The sequence below is a fragment of the Triturus cristatus genome, chromosome 6, assembly GCF_964204655.1.
Source record: "Triturus cristatus chromosome 6, aTriCri1.1, whole genome shotgun sequence".
Lineage (NCBI taxonomy): Eukaryota > Metazoa > Chordata > Amphibia > Caudata > Salamandridae > Triturus > Triturus cristatus.
The window spans coordinates 193,704,375-193,722,468 of NC_140589.1; the positions used below are offsets into that span (position 1 = coordinate 193,704,375).

The 18,094-nt window shown below is 43.3% G+C and overlaps 1 protein-coding gene across 1 annotated transcript in view; it reads right to left on the reverse strand.

Annotated features, from left to right (window-relative positions):
- LOC146816623 (cytochrome P450 2K1-like) overlaps positions 1–18,094 on the reverse strand; it is a 415,649-nt gene that overhangs the window by 176,935 nt on the left and 220,620 nt on the right. The window contains exons 7-8 of the mRNA XM_085610498.1: positions 11,392–11,576; positions 3,780–3,921 (exon numbers count right to left, since the gene is read on the reverse strand). Of these exons, the coding sequence (XP_085466624.1) occupies positions 3,780–3,921; positions 11,392–11,576 (327 nt within the window). The remainder of the gene's footprint in view (positions 1–3,779; positions 3,922–11,391; positions 11,577–18,094) is intronic.

Genomic DNA, 18,094 nt, shown 5'->3' on the forward strand with positions numbered 1-18,094 from the left:
TAACCAGTCAAACAGTGGGGCACCATATCTTCTTTAATTTCTACCTACTAAGATCATTTTTTGAAACTGCGAGCTCTAAACAACTCAAAAATATAAATACTAGCCACCAAGCTTTATCATTTTGAGGCTCCTACTTTAAGCATACGCAAGCAATACCATGTCTTGCGTAATTAATGCAAAGTAAAAATACCCTCAGTTTGCTCCGGGAATGTTAGGAGAGTGGCACAGTTAAAACAGATTTGGTTCTTAATGAATATTACATTCCATTAACTGGTTTAATACCATAAACACTTGATTTCAGTATTCAGTAATTTTGAGAATGTAGCTAATATATGGGTTGTATCCACTTCTAGACTTGTGCAGTAAAATCAATATGATGTATCTCTGGGGACCAATTTTTGTAGTCTATGAGGTGTATAATAGAGTTTCTATAATGCTTTGATTACCGATTAATGAACTCTTATACATGAAACATTCAGGATCGTATAATTTATTTAAATATAAATCACTAATTGATATGCTATGACCCTGGCTTCTAGACCATTTATTGTCTAGGGTATTGAAATTGTGTTCATGACAATTTGTAAGAAATGGATAAAAATGTGTATATTTATTAGCGTAAGAGCACAATTAAAATGTTTGATTGGAGATGATGAAAATAATCTCTCAGGTGCAGAAATAAAGAATAAATACTTGTTTGGTTATTTTAAATTTCCTGAGTAGGTCTTCAAAGTATAAGGTATCCCATAGCACTACACATAATGTGCTCTCATGCTGTCTGTTATCCGTATTGGGAATACCAATAAAAGTTTCAATAGGAAAATAAAAACCTTTTGGATGCATGCTTTCAGATAGCATTGATAACTGACTACCTGTGACCATGGATATCCTAGATGTAAAGCTGGCACTACAGTGAGGATCCTGTAAGCAGAATAATCTGCTCTTCATACATCCCCTGAAATATTCCTATTATTTCATTTGTTATTCTGAAGGTATATTACATAACCAGTGCTTAACAGGTGTATCATGCTTTTGCTGATCTCATGCACCTTTAAAATACTGGACAGTCAAATCTTGAATTCAAATGAGCTCTATATTATAAAAATGCCCCTTTTATGTGATCAGCCTCATTTTTCAAACAATAATATTGCTGGATTTTAGACTCTGCACACTAGGGCCCTACTGTCCAGTGCCCAGCGTATGTGCTCTCACCCCTAAAACTTGTAAACGTTGGCTAATCACTGATTAGCATATCTACCTCTCCTGTAAGGCCATAGTACATGGTGAAGAAACTACACCCACGGGACAGAAAGTTGAATGTCATCTGTATACTGTAAAATACACACAATTGATAGACTGAATGCAGAACAAATCAAAACATTCACCCCAGTCAAGATATCTGGGTTAAATCCATCATTCTTTTGCTCACCATGCCACCCCAGTTTAGACCTGGCCACATGCAAATCAGTCTTGACCCTGTGCCTCATGGGAACAGTCCAGCCCGAACTGTCAAGCCAGGTCCTCCGTGGACCGGAAACAAATATCCTAGGACCGGTTTCTGTATACTGCAGCACTTATTGTGCCCCCCACTACTGTGACAAAGAATAACGTGGCTTCACCCCTTCCATTGTAGCCGGACTGCTGTATTGTAGAATCTGCAGTGCAACCTGTTAAAATGACTCTTTTTGACAGTTAAAAACAATATTACAAATTCACCCTTTGTCACCCAAAAAGTAGAGTGCATGGCATTTTAAAATTGAGACAGGTAAAAAATTAATGTTATTATGTCCCTACAGCAACAAGGCCCTGAAAGCTTTTTTCAGTGTGACCCGACTAGCTGTCCAAAGCAGAAAATCCAAATGCATATTAATATATATGAACACCGTATCCCAGGCATGCCGCAAGCTAGAAAAATAATAAAACTAAGATTTTCAATAAGTAGGCAATATCCAATTCAATTGTAAAGTCAGATTTTTTATATATATTCAGGAAAATTAACTTTTAAGTTGCATGTTTGCCTGCCTGTAATTCCCAAAGGGTTGTTTGCTTTAAATCTCCAGCAACTCACTGCTTGTACTTGGCCTAAATGAGGTGTGAAATTCCTCGCAGGAGTTACACACTGGATAACTGCGAATGACAGGTTGACCTAAATGGGCAGCGACGGCTCCTTTGAACTCAGCAGAAGCATGGGAGCTTGCCATCCTGTTGGCACCACATTGTCAAATCCTACCTGACAGCTCTAGTTACGCCACATGTATCACTTCGACACACTTGGAAGGGAGCAAGCAGGATGACAGGACAATTCTTGTGTATCCCCTGCCTAGTGCTGCCTTTGTCTTTCCAGAACTCTCTCTTGTGGTTTGTTGTCGGTACATAGCCAGCTTCAAATTGTATTTTAGGATTAGTTGTGTCTGCATTCTTGTTCATTTCCATAATATACTCCCTATATACCCCCACCATTGAGAGTCAAAGTTTAGTGTGGTTGAAGACTTTAGCCATCATGTCATTGCCCTGTCACATGGCATTTTGAGACTGATTGAAAAAGTGTCTGGGTTTTCCTCTGGGAACATTTACTCCATTGGTTAGTGTGTACCCATGAGTCACATCCATGGACTAGCTAGTGACAGGCATAAATGTGGCACCCTGAGGTACCTGCTCAGAACACTTTCTGAACCTGGGAAAGAAAAGAAGAGGATTGGATGTGGTCAACTGGCTGACCTCCTCTGTGGCTACAGAGACATATCAAGCTGCAAGAGGCCTTTTCTTGGAAATTACCAACTAACCAGTGGTGCTTGGAATATGGACTCGACTTTTCTGGCAGCCTCAGACTTACATCCTGAGATTCTCTAAGTGCCCCCCCTCCAAGATCCTGGAACATTAGAAGTGTAATCATGTAGTTGTTTGGGCACTGAAAGATGTTTTAGAACTTTTGAAAAACATTTGCTCCAGATATTAAAGCGGAACTGCTGTTTAAAGTATCGGACTAGAGTTCCACAGCATCAGGTTGAATTTCACGTTTGTCCTGCACGGAGATCTACATTACTCCAAATAAATGACAAACTCTCATTCTGAGTTGGGATTTGGAAACTTGTTAAAGCAAAAACCTAAAAAGGTCCAGAGCATAAGAAGGCTCAAACCACTTTGCATATCCGACTTTTGGTTCCATGGTAGCAGCTACAATTTCAGCTTTGTCCCATTTGGGGTTGAGTTTTTCTTTAGAAAATCGACTAAGCCCCGTTTTTAGATAGGAACTTTTTTGACCTTTTCTACTTTCACTCTCCAGGGGAACCAATCTGCTTGGTGTATCTGACCCACCCTGAATTGCTGTCATCATAAAATTGTGCCAAGGTCTTGGTCTACCACAGCCATTAACTACCATTGTCACTTTACACTTTTTGGTGCTATTTTCCCTTAAATCTTTTTAAAAAATCATATCTTCAGTTCTCCTGATTGGATTGTTGTTGTTGTAGTGCCATTTTGCTCAGCACATTTATCTATTTTAATATAAATTGGAGCAAGTGTTTTTTGTTATGTGTCTTTGACGTTTCAACTCTTTTGGTACTTCTAAATGCTTTATACATTTTCTCCAAGTTAATCCTGTCTGCTTTGTGCCATACCTAACAGGGGTTGAGAGCAGGTTAAAATTACTGAATCCTTTGACTGGAAAAAACAGGTTAGTGACTTTATTACTTGTGGTGGACAAGCATCCCCCTGAACTAGCAGCTATCCATCATAATTAATCATTAACTTTCACGTACTATACATTTGTGCAAACCTACCTGCTCCAAAATTCATTAATGCGTCTTTCTTCAGAAACTTCCCTTTGGAGTCAAGAAAATGCTCAGGATTGAACTCGTCAGGTTTCTCAAACTGAGACTTGTCGTAAAGCACAGATTCAAGTGATGGAATAATGTAGGTTCCCTAAAAATATTTCAAAGAGAATATAAAACACAAAGAACACAATTATTATCTTTGACATACACAATTCAAGTTCACTTTAGCATTTCAAATTTCAGATTTGTATGTTGCAAATGAATTAATAAAGAATTATGAAAAAGGCTTAAAAAAGAAAAAAGGATTTCTTTATATGGCATTATACCCTACTAATGTAAAATCACATGCTTAAACAGGTATTTTCAGGATTCTTTCATATTTTTAAAAGCTGTACCTGGACATCAATCTTATGACTCACCTCTATGTTTAATTGGTACCCTTTCTGAATATTTGTCACCATTCAACTTCCTCAAAGCCTCTATTTCTGAAAATGATTTCTTACACTTATACCTATCAAAAGTCTCTCTTAGGACACTCTCTCAAACCTAGCCAATATTGTAAATGCTTCCCTCACTCAAGGCATCTTCCCAGAAGTTCTCAAGATAGGACGGACAGATCCTCCCAGAATCTATTCTTGACATTGATGACCCACTCAACTACAGACCCTTCACTAACCTATCATTAAACAGCAGATCACTGAAAAAAACCAGTCTATGTTTTACTTTAAGATCACATTAATGCTTATCACCTCCTGCACGGACACCAGTCTGTCTTTAGATCACACTGCATCACAGAGATTAATACCTCGCACTCCTTAAATTAGGCACTCGTGGCTGCATATAAAGATGACTCCTGTCTCATGGTGCTGCAGGACCTCTCAGGTGCCTTTGATGCAGTCAACTACCCTACCCTCCAATGCATCGAGGAGTCTTGAATGAAATTTACTGCCAATGTCCTTATTTGGTTCTCCTTCTACCATTCCTATCAACACAAGTTTGTTCACATGGTCACCTCCAGGTCACAATAGATCCCTATCATCTGCGGAGTGCCTCAGGTTTCCATACTGTCATCTGCAAACTCTACATATAATCGCTTGGTGTTATCCACTGAGAGATAACAGCATGAAGATTCACAAATATGCAGATGATAACCAACTCTATGTGAAAGTGTTCACTATTTTACACATCCAGCGTCTCAAACCTTGCCTGAAGTTCCACTTAGCCAATAAATAATTCCTTTTATTTGCAAAGAACAACAAACAAGAAACAGTACATATCTTGCTCAAACCTTGATGTAATTGCACAGAATGAAACCGCTTTGAACCTAGCTTTTACCACATGCCAAGTCACTTGGATTTGCTCACAACACTTACCTCACCCACAAGCAAGATTTTACCAGAAAAACAAAGGCAGCATGGAACTTGTTCTCTTTTCTAAAAAAAGGAAAATAGTTTCTTTGGAAAGGTACTTCAGGATTGGTGTTCAAACAGCTGACTTTCTAATCTGGATGGTTTTATCACTCTGTTCCATGTCATGCTGGACTCCACAATGGCACCCCGTAAGATCAGGAGCCCTTCTGACCGCCTTAAACACTGATTCAGATTCCCTTCCAACCGAACCATTTCGATGGGCATGGTCAGAAGGGAGACAAATGAGTCTTCAGAATGGCTTACAATGGGCTCAGAGAGCCCGTCCGCCATTCAGAAGTCCCGCAGTTTCGCACTGCCTTTTTGTGCCGGCCTTTCCTTGCACAAAAAGGCATTCGGAAACAGCTTGGGGAGCCATCAGAAAGACCCCATGGGAGCAAGGCTGCCGAGTGGCAGCCTAGGGGGTACCTATGGTGCCCCCATTGATCCCTGCACCCGGTGGCAGGGACCTTGAGGTGCCTGCCACCGGGTGCAGGGATGGACTGCTCCACTGCTCTTTGCTATGAGAGTATACATTCCATTCAGAATGCATGCTCTCAGTGCAAAGTATAGGATTGCGACCAAACAGAGTTCGGTCGCAACCTAATTCCTGGGATGGAACCAACAACTGGATAGCATTCGGTTCCAATTCCAGAGCGATGCCGTATGGACTCAGGTCCGTCCGGCATCGTAATCGGCCCCTTAGTGTTGTTCATACACACAGTGGCGAAAAGATCAAATTACCATATTTCACCAGTTCTAACACAAACAAATTGCATATACATACTTAAATGTCCAGGTGGGTTATTATAAGTTGGCAAAACGGAAAAAAAAGAATAAAACCTGCATAAAAGAATGCAAGATCAACATAAGGATGGAGTCTGAAAAAATCTATTGTAGCATTCCGTTTTTTGAAATGTAGCAGAGTTAAGATTCCATGTACTAGAGCTGTACAGGAAACTCCTGCTGTTGACATGAGCAAAAGACTGTTGGAGAGAGCATTGAGACTATGCAACCTCATGGACTTGGTGAGTGTTTAAAAATGGCATGTTTTGTATAAATGTCTGTTGCATTAATCAGTAGAGGCAGTGATTCACAATATATTCATATGCAAGACTTGATTAATATTCTGAGGAGAGTACTTACTAATTGAACTAGCCCATTTGATTATAATTTGTAGAGGATGAGTTCTACGTTCCGGGTATTGAACCACACTTAGAGCCTTATTAGTTTGGCAGTTTGGTGGTCCGACGGCTGTATTAAAAGATGGGAAGATTGCATTTGGAAAGACTGTGGAACAACTAAAGACACTGCCAGCACACCACAGACTGCCGGGGTAGAGGTGGGGGAAAGCAGCTGCCATAGGTCGATACAGGGAAGTTTTACCCGCCGTTCGTATTACAAGCTGTCTTTTTGATCAGCTGATCACAGCGGTGGGACTGCCAGCTTCAAGTCGGCGAAAATGAAGGATTTGGAATGCTTACTCACCCTTTTCTTGTTCTCTGCGTCAATGTGAATCCCTTTCTTCAGGTCCCACCTTCACTGCAGTGTCTTCCCCCTGAAGAATATGACCCTGTTTGTGGTGATCTAGGGGTAAGTCCTTCTTGTACCACATACCCATTGCCTGGACTGCCCACATACGGGACTGACTCCGGCAATGGGTAGGTGGTATTTTTCCACATGCATATCTATGCAGTCAAAATGCTCACACTTGCATCAATATATATGGAAAAGTTATCAACACTGCCGCAAAGTCTTTGCAGCCACACTGCTGACACTGCGATAAACTTGGAATACGGCGGTCAGAAGAGCGCTCGTGTTGTGGTCTACTGGTGGCCGCAGTGTTCGGGTGGTCAGACCACCAAACTCCTAACAAGGCCCTAAGATTCCGTTTGCTTGTACATTATGACCATCTCTTTTGCAAAGCCTTGTTAAGTTTTTCTGTCCAATATTTTTATGCATTACTGTCCAGTACCTGAAGACCTCCTGACATCTCCATCACATGTATTTTCTAGTATTGATAAGGAAAGTCCTGGAATATGTTCTACTTTCATCTTGAGTATTTTGATTTGCTGTATGTGTTGAACGCATGCATTCTAGTAGTTTCATAACATTAGATTGAGGGTTTAGCCTAGATTTAGGGTTCAACCCTTCACCTCCCTGGTAGAGGTCACCACTCTGCCTCTGCTGCTGTGGTACAGGGGAATCTATTCTGGCCCTCCTACCTCACTGCACAGAGGTTTGAGCCTCCTGTCGGCCACCTGCTGCCTTGGTCCCTCACTGACCAAGGCATGTTTTCCTCTGCTGTGCCCTAATTTTCCCTGTTCTTCTTTTAATTTTCCCGGATAATTTTTTCTCTTCTACCTTCCTCACCAGTTACTTTGTACCCAGTTTTAATCTACCCCCTCTGGTCAGCCGCGCTCCCTCCCTGCCACCATCTGGCTCTTTCCACCTGGACCGTAACCAGCACCAAGACACTTAGACCTACAACCTGACTTGGACACAAAGACCCCAACACCAACTGTCACATTGTCTCACCACGTTCCACTAGAAGAATCTTTACCTACTGCTGCTTCTCCTGCGACACGACTACCCCCATGACCACCATTCAGCAGACAAACAGCCACATGCAGCAGCTCCACTGTACCCTACTCAACGTCAGATCACTCTGCGAGCATTCCACAAAAATCTGGGACTCCATGACCACTCTCACCCCGACGTCATGTTCATAACAGAAACCAGGCTCATCACCACATCAGCACCGGACATCGCCACTGCAACTCCCCCGATTACAAGATGATCCACTGCGACCTCACTGACAGACCCAGCGAATGCATCACCATTATCCACAAAGACTCCCTCAACTGCGCCACCTCCGACAACGACACGGCACACATCATGGAACACCTCAACTTCCAGATCATACCTGACGCCAGCACCACGATCAGAGGAACCCTTGTCTACAGACCGCCCTCCACAGCTTCTGCAGCTTCATTACGGAATTCATAGGCCCCCTGGCCATCGACTCCGACCACTACACCTTCCTTGGTGGCTTGAACTTCCACCTAGAAGACCCTAATCACTCCAACTCCACCACACTCCTCGAAAATCTGAGCATCATCGGCGTTCCTCAACTGGTCACCACTCCCATGCACAGAACCCATCACACTCTGGACCCCATCTTCTACACCTTCGACAGAGCTAAATTGTCTCACACCACCGAATTTACCTGGACAGGCCACAGCCTCATCCACTTCACTATCAACAGTCCATGGGATCCCCCTACGAGAAACCCGACCCACCCTCACTGCAATTGGGGCAAGGCCACAGGACATTCTGGACCACTGCCCTAAAAGTAACAAGACTCGCCCCCTCAGACTCCCTCAAACACAACGTTCAGAACTTCTCCAGCTGGATCGCCTTGGACGGTGACACCAGCAACCCCCATGAAGAACACCAACAACAACAGACTCCCCAAACAAGCCAGCTGGTTCACCCTGGAGCTACTAAAGCTCAAGTGACCCTGCAAGAAACAAGAGAGACATTGGTGTTCCAACAAGACCTTCACCAACCTCTACTCCTGCAGATCTGCCCTCCACAACTAACAACATAACAACACCATCTCAGAAAACCCAAGAAAGAAACCCTCATCACCCGCATTGAGGCAAGCACCAACTGTCACTCCAAAGCCTTCTGCGACAACCTGGCTGACTACTTTCACCGCAAATTGCTGACATCTACTGCAACTTGACCCCCAACCCACTGGCCTGAACCACTTCAGCACTCTTGCTTGCCCCTCCCACCACCCCGGACCACAGACTGGAATGAGCTTGCCACACGTGACACCATATCTATCATGAAATCCATACACACCAGATCTCCCACTGACTCCTGCCCGCACCATATCTACAAACTAGAAGGAAAAGTAATTGCACGCCTCCTCATTGAACTCCTCACTACTTCCATCATCACAGCTACCGTACCAAATGCCTGGAAGCACTCAGAGGTCAACCCACTCCTGAAGAAACCCTCTGCCAACCCCAACAAACTAAAAAATTACCACTCGCGCTCGCTCCTCCCTTCCCAGCCAAAGTCTTGGAAAACGCCATCAACCACCAGCTCATGGGCTACCTAAAGACCAACAACCTGCTTGATTATTCCCAATCCACCTTCTAACCAAACCACATCACTGAGACTGCCCTGATTACAGCAACTGACGGCATTAGAGGCCTTCTTGACCAAGGCAGAACAACAACCCTCATTCTCCTCAACCTTTCAGCAGATTTCCACACCGTATCCCATCACACTCTGATCATCAGACTGCACCACATTGGAATCCAGGGCAACACACTCAACTGGATCTCTTACTCCCTCTCTGGCCAAACCTATGGGATCTACTTACCACCCTTCTCCTACGCACCTAAAGACATCCTATGTGGCACATCCTAAGGATCCTCCCCCAGCCCCACCCTCTTCAACACCTACATGATATCTCTGGCAGACATTGCCTACACTCACGGACTCAACATCATCTCCTACGCCTACAACACCCAGTTCATCTTATTCCTCAAAGAAAATACCGGCTCCACAAGGGCCAACTTTCAATGCACCATGGCAAACCTCACCACCTGGATGAAGACAAACTACCTCAAACTCAACTTGAATAAGACAGAGGTCATCATCTTCAGAAAGAAGCCCTCCCCATGGGAAGACACATGGTGGCCTACCACACTTGGCCCCTCACCCACTCCCATCAGCCAAGCATGTAACCTCTGAATCATCCTGGACTCCCACCTGACCAAGAAGCAACAGATTAACTGCATCTATTCCTCCTACTGCTTCCTCACTCGCCGCATGCCTCACAAGATCTTCGAATGGATGCCTTTCTCTTCCAGGAAGACACTCACCCATACCCTTTGGGGCAATAGACAAATATTTGGGGCATTGATCACTAGCTTGACTCTGCTACTAATGTGTACTATTGTTATGCAGTGCTTGAGAAGCAGATTAGAAATGAGTGGGTCTGGGGTAGTATATTCTAGCATTTATGAACCATGATACCAGTGCCGTGAAAACTCAAATTCTGACATTTAGGTTGATTTCTGCTGTTTTTTCAAGTTTAGTCTGGTAGTAATAGGGAAGTGTTTTAGCATGAATGTGCTTTGTTTGACATAGGTATATACATAGTTAGTGCTTGATATATATTTTAGCTCTGAACATCTACTGTCATCCATATTAAGAAAGTGGCCATTTTCACTATACATCAGACTTTGATATAGATTCTCCTTTGATATTGTCTGAACAAAACTGTTTATTGTTTTATGTTTCTTTTGGCTGTTTGTTTGCTAGTTTGCACAATATCATGGAGTAACTTTGACTATTGTTTTTTGTTGTAGTAGGCATTGGCATTGTGACATGAGTTTGTGAGACAATATAACTGAATGACCCCACAATAAATTGATTGTGATGTAAATTTAATTTAATGCTTTTTTCATTAAATTTTATTAAAGGACATTTTATTTTAAAAAAACCAACCATTTAAACTGCTATGATTATTAATTAAAATTTCTAAACTGCGTTCAGCATGTTGAGAAATATCATAAATAAATATTGAGAAATAGCAAGTAGTGAATCAGACATTTTGAATTAGCCATTGCAATATGGTGTGTGGTCATGTTAGAACAGTAACATTAAAATACAAAACAAAAGCAAGCAGCCCTGCAGAAAGTTACAGCTGCCATAAACTGAAAAACATTTCAAGGTAAAAGTTGGTTTGACCCGCATAATCCTATGAACTTTCATTGCATTCGTTAATGCCAAACACTCGCTAATGGGTTGACTAGGTGCAATATTCAAAATCTGGTACTTCAGTTTTTTATCAATTATTTTATTTCATGACAGATTAAGCATAATCTATCCCAGTCATATTTATTAACAGCTATCTCATTGTTTTAATGAATTTCACATATTTCAGAAATGGTTGAAATAATGTTTCTGGTTTTGTATTGTTCCTTCTCTCTACTGTATTTAGTTAGGCATCACCACTATAGATAAAGCCTTAAGCTCAACCTCCTACAATAAACAAGGAAAATTCATGCCGCTGAAGATGGAATAACATGTTTCAACCCATTATTAATATTTACAAACACAGTATCAACATCTGTATAATAGTCTTTTGTAGGAACATATGAAAATTATCAATAAAGTCCTACCTTTGGTAAAAAATAGCCCTTGAAATTAATATCCACAGTCGTCTCACGTGGAAAATCTAAAGGGAAAATGTTGCCAAATCTCTGCACCTCATGTATGACTGCATCTGTGTATGGCAAAAGCTTCCGATGTCCTATGCACGGGTGTTTGGAGTCTACCACCCTGTCAATCTCTTCCTGGACCTTTCCTAGGTACAAACAACAAGAGGTATTTATCTTTAGAGTTATCAGCATACATATCTACATTTTGTGAACCATTACTTGCATTATTAATGTACAGATGAACATGTAAATACTCGATTTCCAGAGGAAAATGCTTGTACACTCTACATATGCATATCAGACTTTAACAAGAGGATGGACAATCTTAGGGTGATGTCTGGTGAGTAATGGGTTGTACCTTTTTGACACAAATCTCAACATTTAAGATATTGTTTTTAGAGATATGATTTACAAAATGAATACAAATCATCAACAATTATATCCAATGTAGTATCAGTAGAAAAGTAAATAAAATGAAACAAACTATGGTTACAAACTATAGAACTGCAGCTCATGAGTACATAGCCCATCACTTTTTACAACTCTCTTCGTACCATAATCAGCAATGCTGAACTGGTTACACCTTCCAGGAGACCCTTCAAACATCAAAAAACAAAAACAACAACAAATGCAGGGGCTTCAGTGATTCCAATCTTTCTTTTGAGCAAAGAAAAGCTCTCAAATCTCTTATGGATGATGACAGCATCATCATACGCCCTTCAGACAAAGGGGGCAACATAGTGATTTTAGATCGGGATCAATATCTCAGTGAGGCAGACAGACAACTCATGGACACTACATTCTACGAAACAGTAAATTTCCAACAGTACAATGACAGCATCACCACCATATGGGAACTACTAACTCAATGGAAGGATAAAGGGATTCTGACGTGGGAGGAATACGGATACCTAAAACGAGATTATCCCGTTCTCCCAGTCTTATACCTTCTCCCCAAATTACACAAAGATCCAGAAAAGCCACCAGGGAGGCCCATAGTATCATCAAGGGGGAGCGTGGCGGAACATGTGTCGAAATACATTGATTACTTCCTGAGAGAATATGTGATCACATTGGATAGTTACATAAAAGACACTAAGGACTTTCTAAAGAAAGTAGAGGGCCTAGAATGGGACAAAGACAGCATGTTCATTATATTAGATGTGCACAGCCTGTACACCATCATTAACCACAAACAGGGTCTTGAGGCTTGTGAACACTATTTAAAGAACAGAGACATCAGATTCCGTGAACATACGCGGATGCTCCTCGTGATGGTGGAATACTGCTTGATGGACAATATTTTTTTGTTCAATGGCGCCCTCTTCAGACAGGTAAACGGGACGGCGATGGGATCGTGCTTTGCTCCCAGCTTCGCCAACCTTTTCATGGGAAGCTGGGAGGAGAACATACGTTCCCACCCATCCCTACAACAGGATTGGAAACTGGTGTCGATGTGGCTTCGCTACATCGACGACCTGTTTATTATATGGAAGGGCTCTGCTGAGGAAGCACAAGAGTTTATTAACAAACTCAATAACAACAATCTTAATATCTTCCTCAGTGGGACCATCAGTAAAACACAGGCGGAATATTTGGATGTCAAACTGGAAATCATTGACAACCGAGTACACACATCCCTGTATCGCAAAAACACAGCGGGCAACAGTGTCCTTCATGCCCTCAGCAGCCACCCAGAAACTCTCAAGTGGAGTATCCCTTTTGGGGAGCTGCTGAGGGCAAGAAGGAACTGCAACACCGAGGAGGCATACAACTAGGTTCAGAGAAAGAGGGTACCCCAATTGGGTATTAAAGAAGGCACTGGCCAGAGCAGCAGGAACAGAAAGGGCCCAGACCATCTCTGACATACTTCCTACAGCCAACACAGAGGAGGAAACCACGAGAATGATTATGACTTTTGGGTCGGACTCTAAGATCATCAAGAGAATTATCACACACAACTGGGGTATCCTCAAAAATGATTCTGTGATTGGAGGCAGTATGCCAGACAGACCCAGTATAACATACCGCAGGAATAAGAACATCAGGGATATGCTCGTCCATAGTGACGTCACCATATACCCACCCACAAACATACAAGGGCTTGAGGGGTTTTATCCGTGCGGACACTGCAGGGCTTGCAACAACAGTGTATCACAAAAAAAAGTATCGTATAACGGGATAAAAAAAAACATCACCCAATTCCTGACATGCAGCTCCGTGTATGTCATATATGCCATCGAATGCACTTGCAAACTGTGGTATATTGGCAGCACCACCTGCATGGCCAAAAAACGCATACTGGAGCACTGCAGAGCCATCACCAATTATGACCAGAAATACCCCGTGGCACGACATTTTAGGGAGAGACACTCTTCCAACACCAAAGAACTACGTTTCATCCTCCTAGAACAGGTAGAGAAAAACCCCAGAGGGGGTAACAGAGTTTTAAAGTTGAGAGAACGAGAATCAAAACTAATAATCGACTTTCAGACCAAGACCCCGGGTGGGCTAAATCAGGAAGAAGAATTGTCCGTACATCTCAAGGAATGAATTGCATATCATAATTCTATGATTACTCTGTTGCTGCTCTTTTGGCATTACATACAGATATAGAGTTTGTAATTTGTACATAAGAAGCATACACTGTTGCTGCTTAGATTGACATAATTCTAATTGGTGGTTTTATGTTTCAATTACAGGAAAGGAGGACGGGGTCTAGACATTTGAGGTCAACCCACACGATCCCTACAAATTTCCTCCCCTTCACTTTTTTTCGTCCTTCTTCCTGCAGCAATGTCAGTGGCATTATTGCACTTTGGTTATTATTATTTTTCTCATTCACATTTTATTATTTGTCTAACGAGCACGACACACTGTTTATAAATTAGACCGCATACAATATGACACACGCTATTTGTGGGATATTTTATGGGTCCCTGGCTAGCCACATAAGCAGACTAACTGGATATTTGAGGCACTTGCCAACAGGGCTCTGTTGGGTGGACATCGCGATAATTGGATGGAATAACAGTGACACGTGACACTTGGCATTAACATACAGGTTGATCCTGCAGTCTTTATCTTTGACAGAAGAGGTTACCCTTTGGTGGAACTCGCTAGATCTGAGAGACTTTTTCAGCAGTTACTCGCAGTGCACTGTCATACATTCTAGGCACACGTGAATTGAAGACAACACAACTTTATTAAGGGGTGACAATGAGCATTGCCGTAAACAGTAGATTTTACCTGTGATTTGTAGTCCTACGTTACTGTTTAGTACTCAACAACATTGCACGAGTTGACAATTTCCTTTTATAATGAGATGTCATTTTGATTGAATATGCAAAGTTGTTGGAATTTAATGTGCATTTAACATTATTATTTTTGTCTCACGTTAAGAACCTGCAAGAAATAATATTATTATCATTATCTTTCCCACGATGTCCTCTTTCTATGTTCATTGTGTTATATATGCGGGCATTTTCAGTGTTGTCACTAACACGTGACCAAGCCAGACGGCGAAACGCGTTGTGTTTGAATAAACAGCAGTTTTTTCTGAAACCATTTCTGGTTCCTTTGATTCCTGAGAGCGTACTTACTGCTACAGAGTAACTACATATATATATATATATATATATATATATTTATAGATATGCAAAAAACAGTCTCCCTCCATCCAAGTAGACAAGGGGGCACGGCGGGGTTTAAAATTTCATTTATTTAAGGACGCGTTTCAGCTTTCACCTTCATCAGATGCAGTTCCTTTCCAAATGCCACTGACGCTGGAATCCTGGGTGTGGTTTATATGCTGGCCCATCTAAAGTAGAATGTTGCACACCTGAACTTCGTTCAGCAGGAATCACTTTGATGATTTGATGTAAAAAGACTGCAACTCCCAGCATGCAGTTTGTTCGTGTCGCGATGTCGCGGTGAGTGATCCTGATAGCCAGATTCTTGCAGTGCATTCAATTGAAGGCTGGCTGAGGACGTAGTCAGGTTAAGGATTGCAGCATATTTCTGGGCAAAAACGAGTCTTTTAAACCCTCACTTCCAGCCTTGCAAACCCATTGGTTACAGGTCCGGGACATCAATGAAGTAGCGATGTCGCTCCACGAATCCATGGACTATCACTGATAGCAGAGTCTCTGTTCCATGGGATGCAGAGCGGTCTGGGTAAGTGCCAATACACCCAAGACACTGAAGGAAGGGCCTCCCTTGCGCGTCATGGCTACGCGTGAAAATGCAAAAAACAGTCTCCCTCCATCCAAGTAGACAAGGGGGCACGGCGGGGTTTAAAATTTCATTTATTTAAGGAATGGCATGACGCGTTTCAGCTTTCGCCTTCATCAGATGCAGTTCCTTTCCAAATGCCACTGACGCTGGAATCCTGGGTGTGGTTTATATGTTGGCCCATCTAAAGTAGAATGTTGCACAACTGAACTTCGTTCAGCAGGAATCACTTTGATGATTTGATGTAAAAAGACTGCAACTCCCAGCATGCAGTTTTTCGTGTCGCGATGTCGCGGTGAGTGATCCTGATAGCCAGATTCTTGCAGTGCATTCAATTGAAGGCAGGCTGAGGATGTAGTCAGGTTAAGGATTGCGGCGTATTTCTGGGCAAAAACGAGTCTTTTAAACCCTCACTTCCAGCTTTGCAAACCCATTGGTTACAGGTCCGGGACATCAATGAAGTAGCGATGTCGCTCCACGAATCCATGGACAATCACTGATAGCAGAGTCTCTGTTCCATGGGATGCAGGGCCGTCTGGGTAAGTGCCAATACACACAAGACACTGAAGGAAGGGCCTCCCTTGCGCGTCATGGCTACGCGCTAAAATGCAAAAAACAGTCTCCCTCCATCCAAGTAGACAAGGGGGCACGGCGGGGTTTAAAATTTCATTTATTTAAGGAATGGCATGACGCGTTTCAGCTTTCGCCTTCATCAGATGCAGTTCCTTTCCAAATGCCACTGACGCTGGAATCCTGGGTGTGGTTTATATGCTGGCCCATTTAAAGTAGAATGTTGCACACCTGAACTTCGTTCAGCAGGAATCACTTTGATGATTTGATGTAAAAAGACTGCAACTCCCAGCATGCAGTTTGTCCGTGTCGCGATGTCGCGGTGAGTGATCCTGATAGCCAGATTCTTGCAGTGCATTCAATTGAAGGCTGGCTGAGGACGTAGTCAGGTTAAGGATTACGGCGTATTTCTGGGAAAAAAGAGTCTTTTAAACCCTCACTTCCAGCCTTGCAAACCCATTGGTTACAGGTCCGGGACATCAATGAAGTAGCGATGTCGCTCCACGAATCCATGGGCTATCACTGATAGCAGAGTCTCTGTTCCATGGGATGCAGGGCGGTCTGGGTAAGTGCCAATACACCCAAGACACTGAAGGAAGGGCCTCCCTTGCGCGTCATGGCTACGCGCTAAAATGCAAAAAACAGTCTCCCTCCATCCAAGTAGACAAGGGGGCATGGCAGGGTTTCAAATTTCATTTATTTAAGGAATGGCATGACGAGTTTCAGCTTTCACCTTCATCAGATGCAGTTCGTTTCCAAATGCCACTGACGCTGGAATCCTGGGTGTGGTTTATATATATTTATATATATATATCCTCAACACGCCTGTCCGCCCTAAGAACAAGCACCAGGATGCTCGGGATCACTTGCAAAAATGGTTTTATTTGCTGAACAGGTAACGCACTTCGATCGCAGCCACGGTCACCAGTAGGTAGTTATAGTTAGGACCTTGTTTCTATTCAAAAAGCATTTTTGTTTTGCCAATATCTTTGGTGTCGAGGGGTAATACATAATTATGTAGCAGGGGACCGCCACCTCCCCAGGGCTTTTTCATAGTACCGTATGGGGGGGCTCCCGCCCCTCAAGCTACCCCGGGGACTGCCAACTCCCAGGGGCTTTTTAATAGTAATTGAGTGTAGGGGGGGCTCCTGCCCTCTCACAATGCCCCGGGGACCACCACCTCCCAAAGGCTATATGATTTAAATGCGGGGAGTCACATGGCCCCCCTCAGCCCCAGGGATCACCACTTCCCCGGGGCTACTTTTAAACACTAAGGGGCTCATTAGTGTCCGCCATAGGCCCGGGAAATGGGACCGCCCGCTATGTATGCAGCGGTCCCGCATTAGGCATTAGGATGCCCCTGCCATACTGGCGGGCACATCCCGCATTCCTGACATTGCGGCGGGAAGTGCTTTCAGCAGCACCCTCCGCAATGTCAGAAATGCATGTTGTGCATTTGCATGCACAATGTGGCAGGCAACGTGTGGTGCCTGCCACCTTGTGCATGCAAATGCAGGAGGGTACCATAGGTAAAGCCATGTGCACCCCCCACCCTCCCGAACACCCTGGGGGCCTGCAACAGACCACCAAAGACCAAACCGCAAGCCTTTCCATGGCGGAGTCTCCACCATGGAAAGGCCAATCTCCGCCACGATGATAATATGGATGGCGGTGCCTGCAAGGCACTGCCACCATATTCCTGGGCTTTTCCGCCCGGTAGGCAATCAAGCGGATTGCCTACTGGCAGAAAACCGGAGGACGGTCTTCCCGTCCGCCGGGGTCTCCCCACCATTCTAATGTGGCGGGGGAAAGTAATGCGGGCGGGAGATTTTGGCGGGTGGATCGCCACCGCCATATGGGT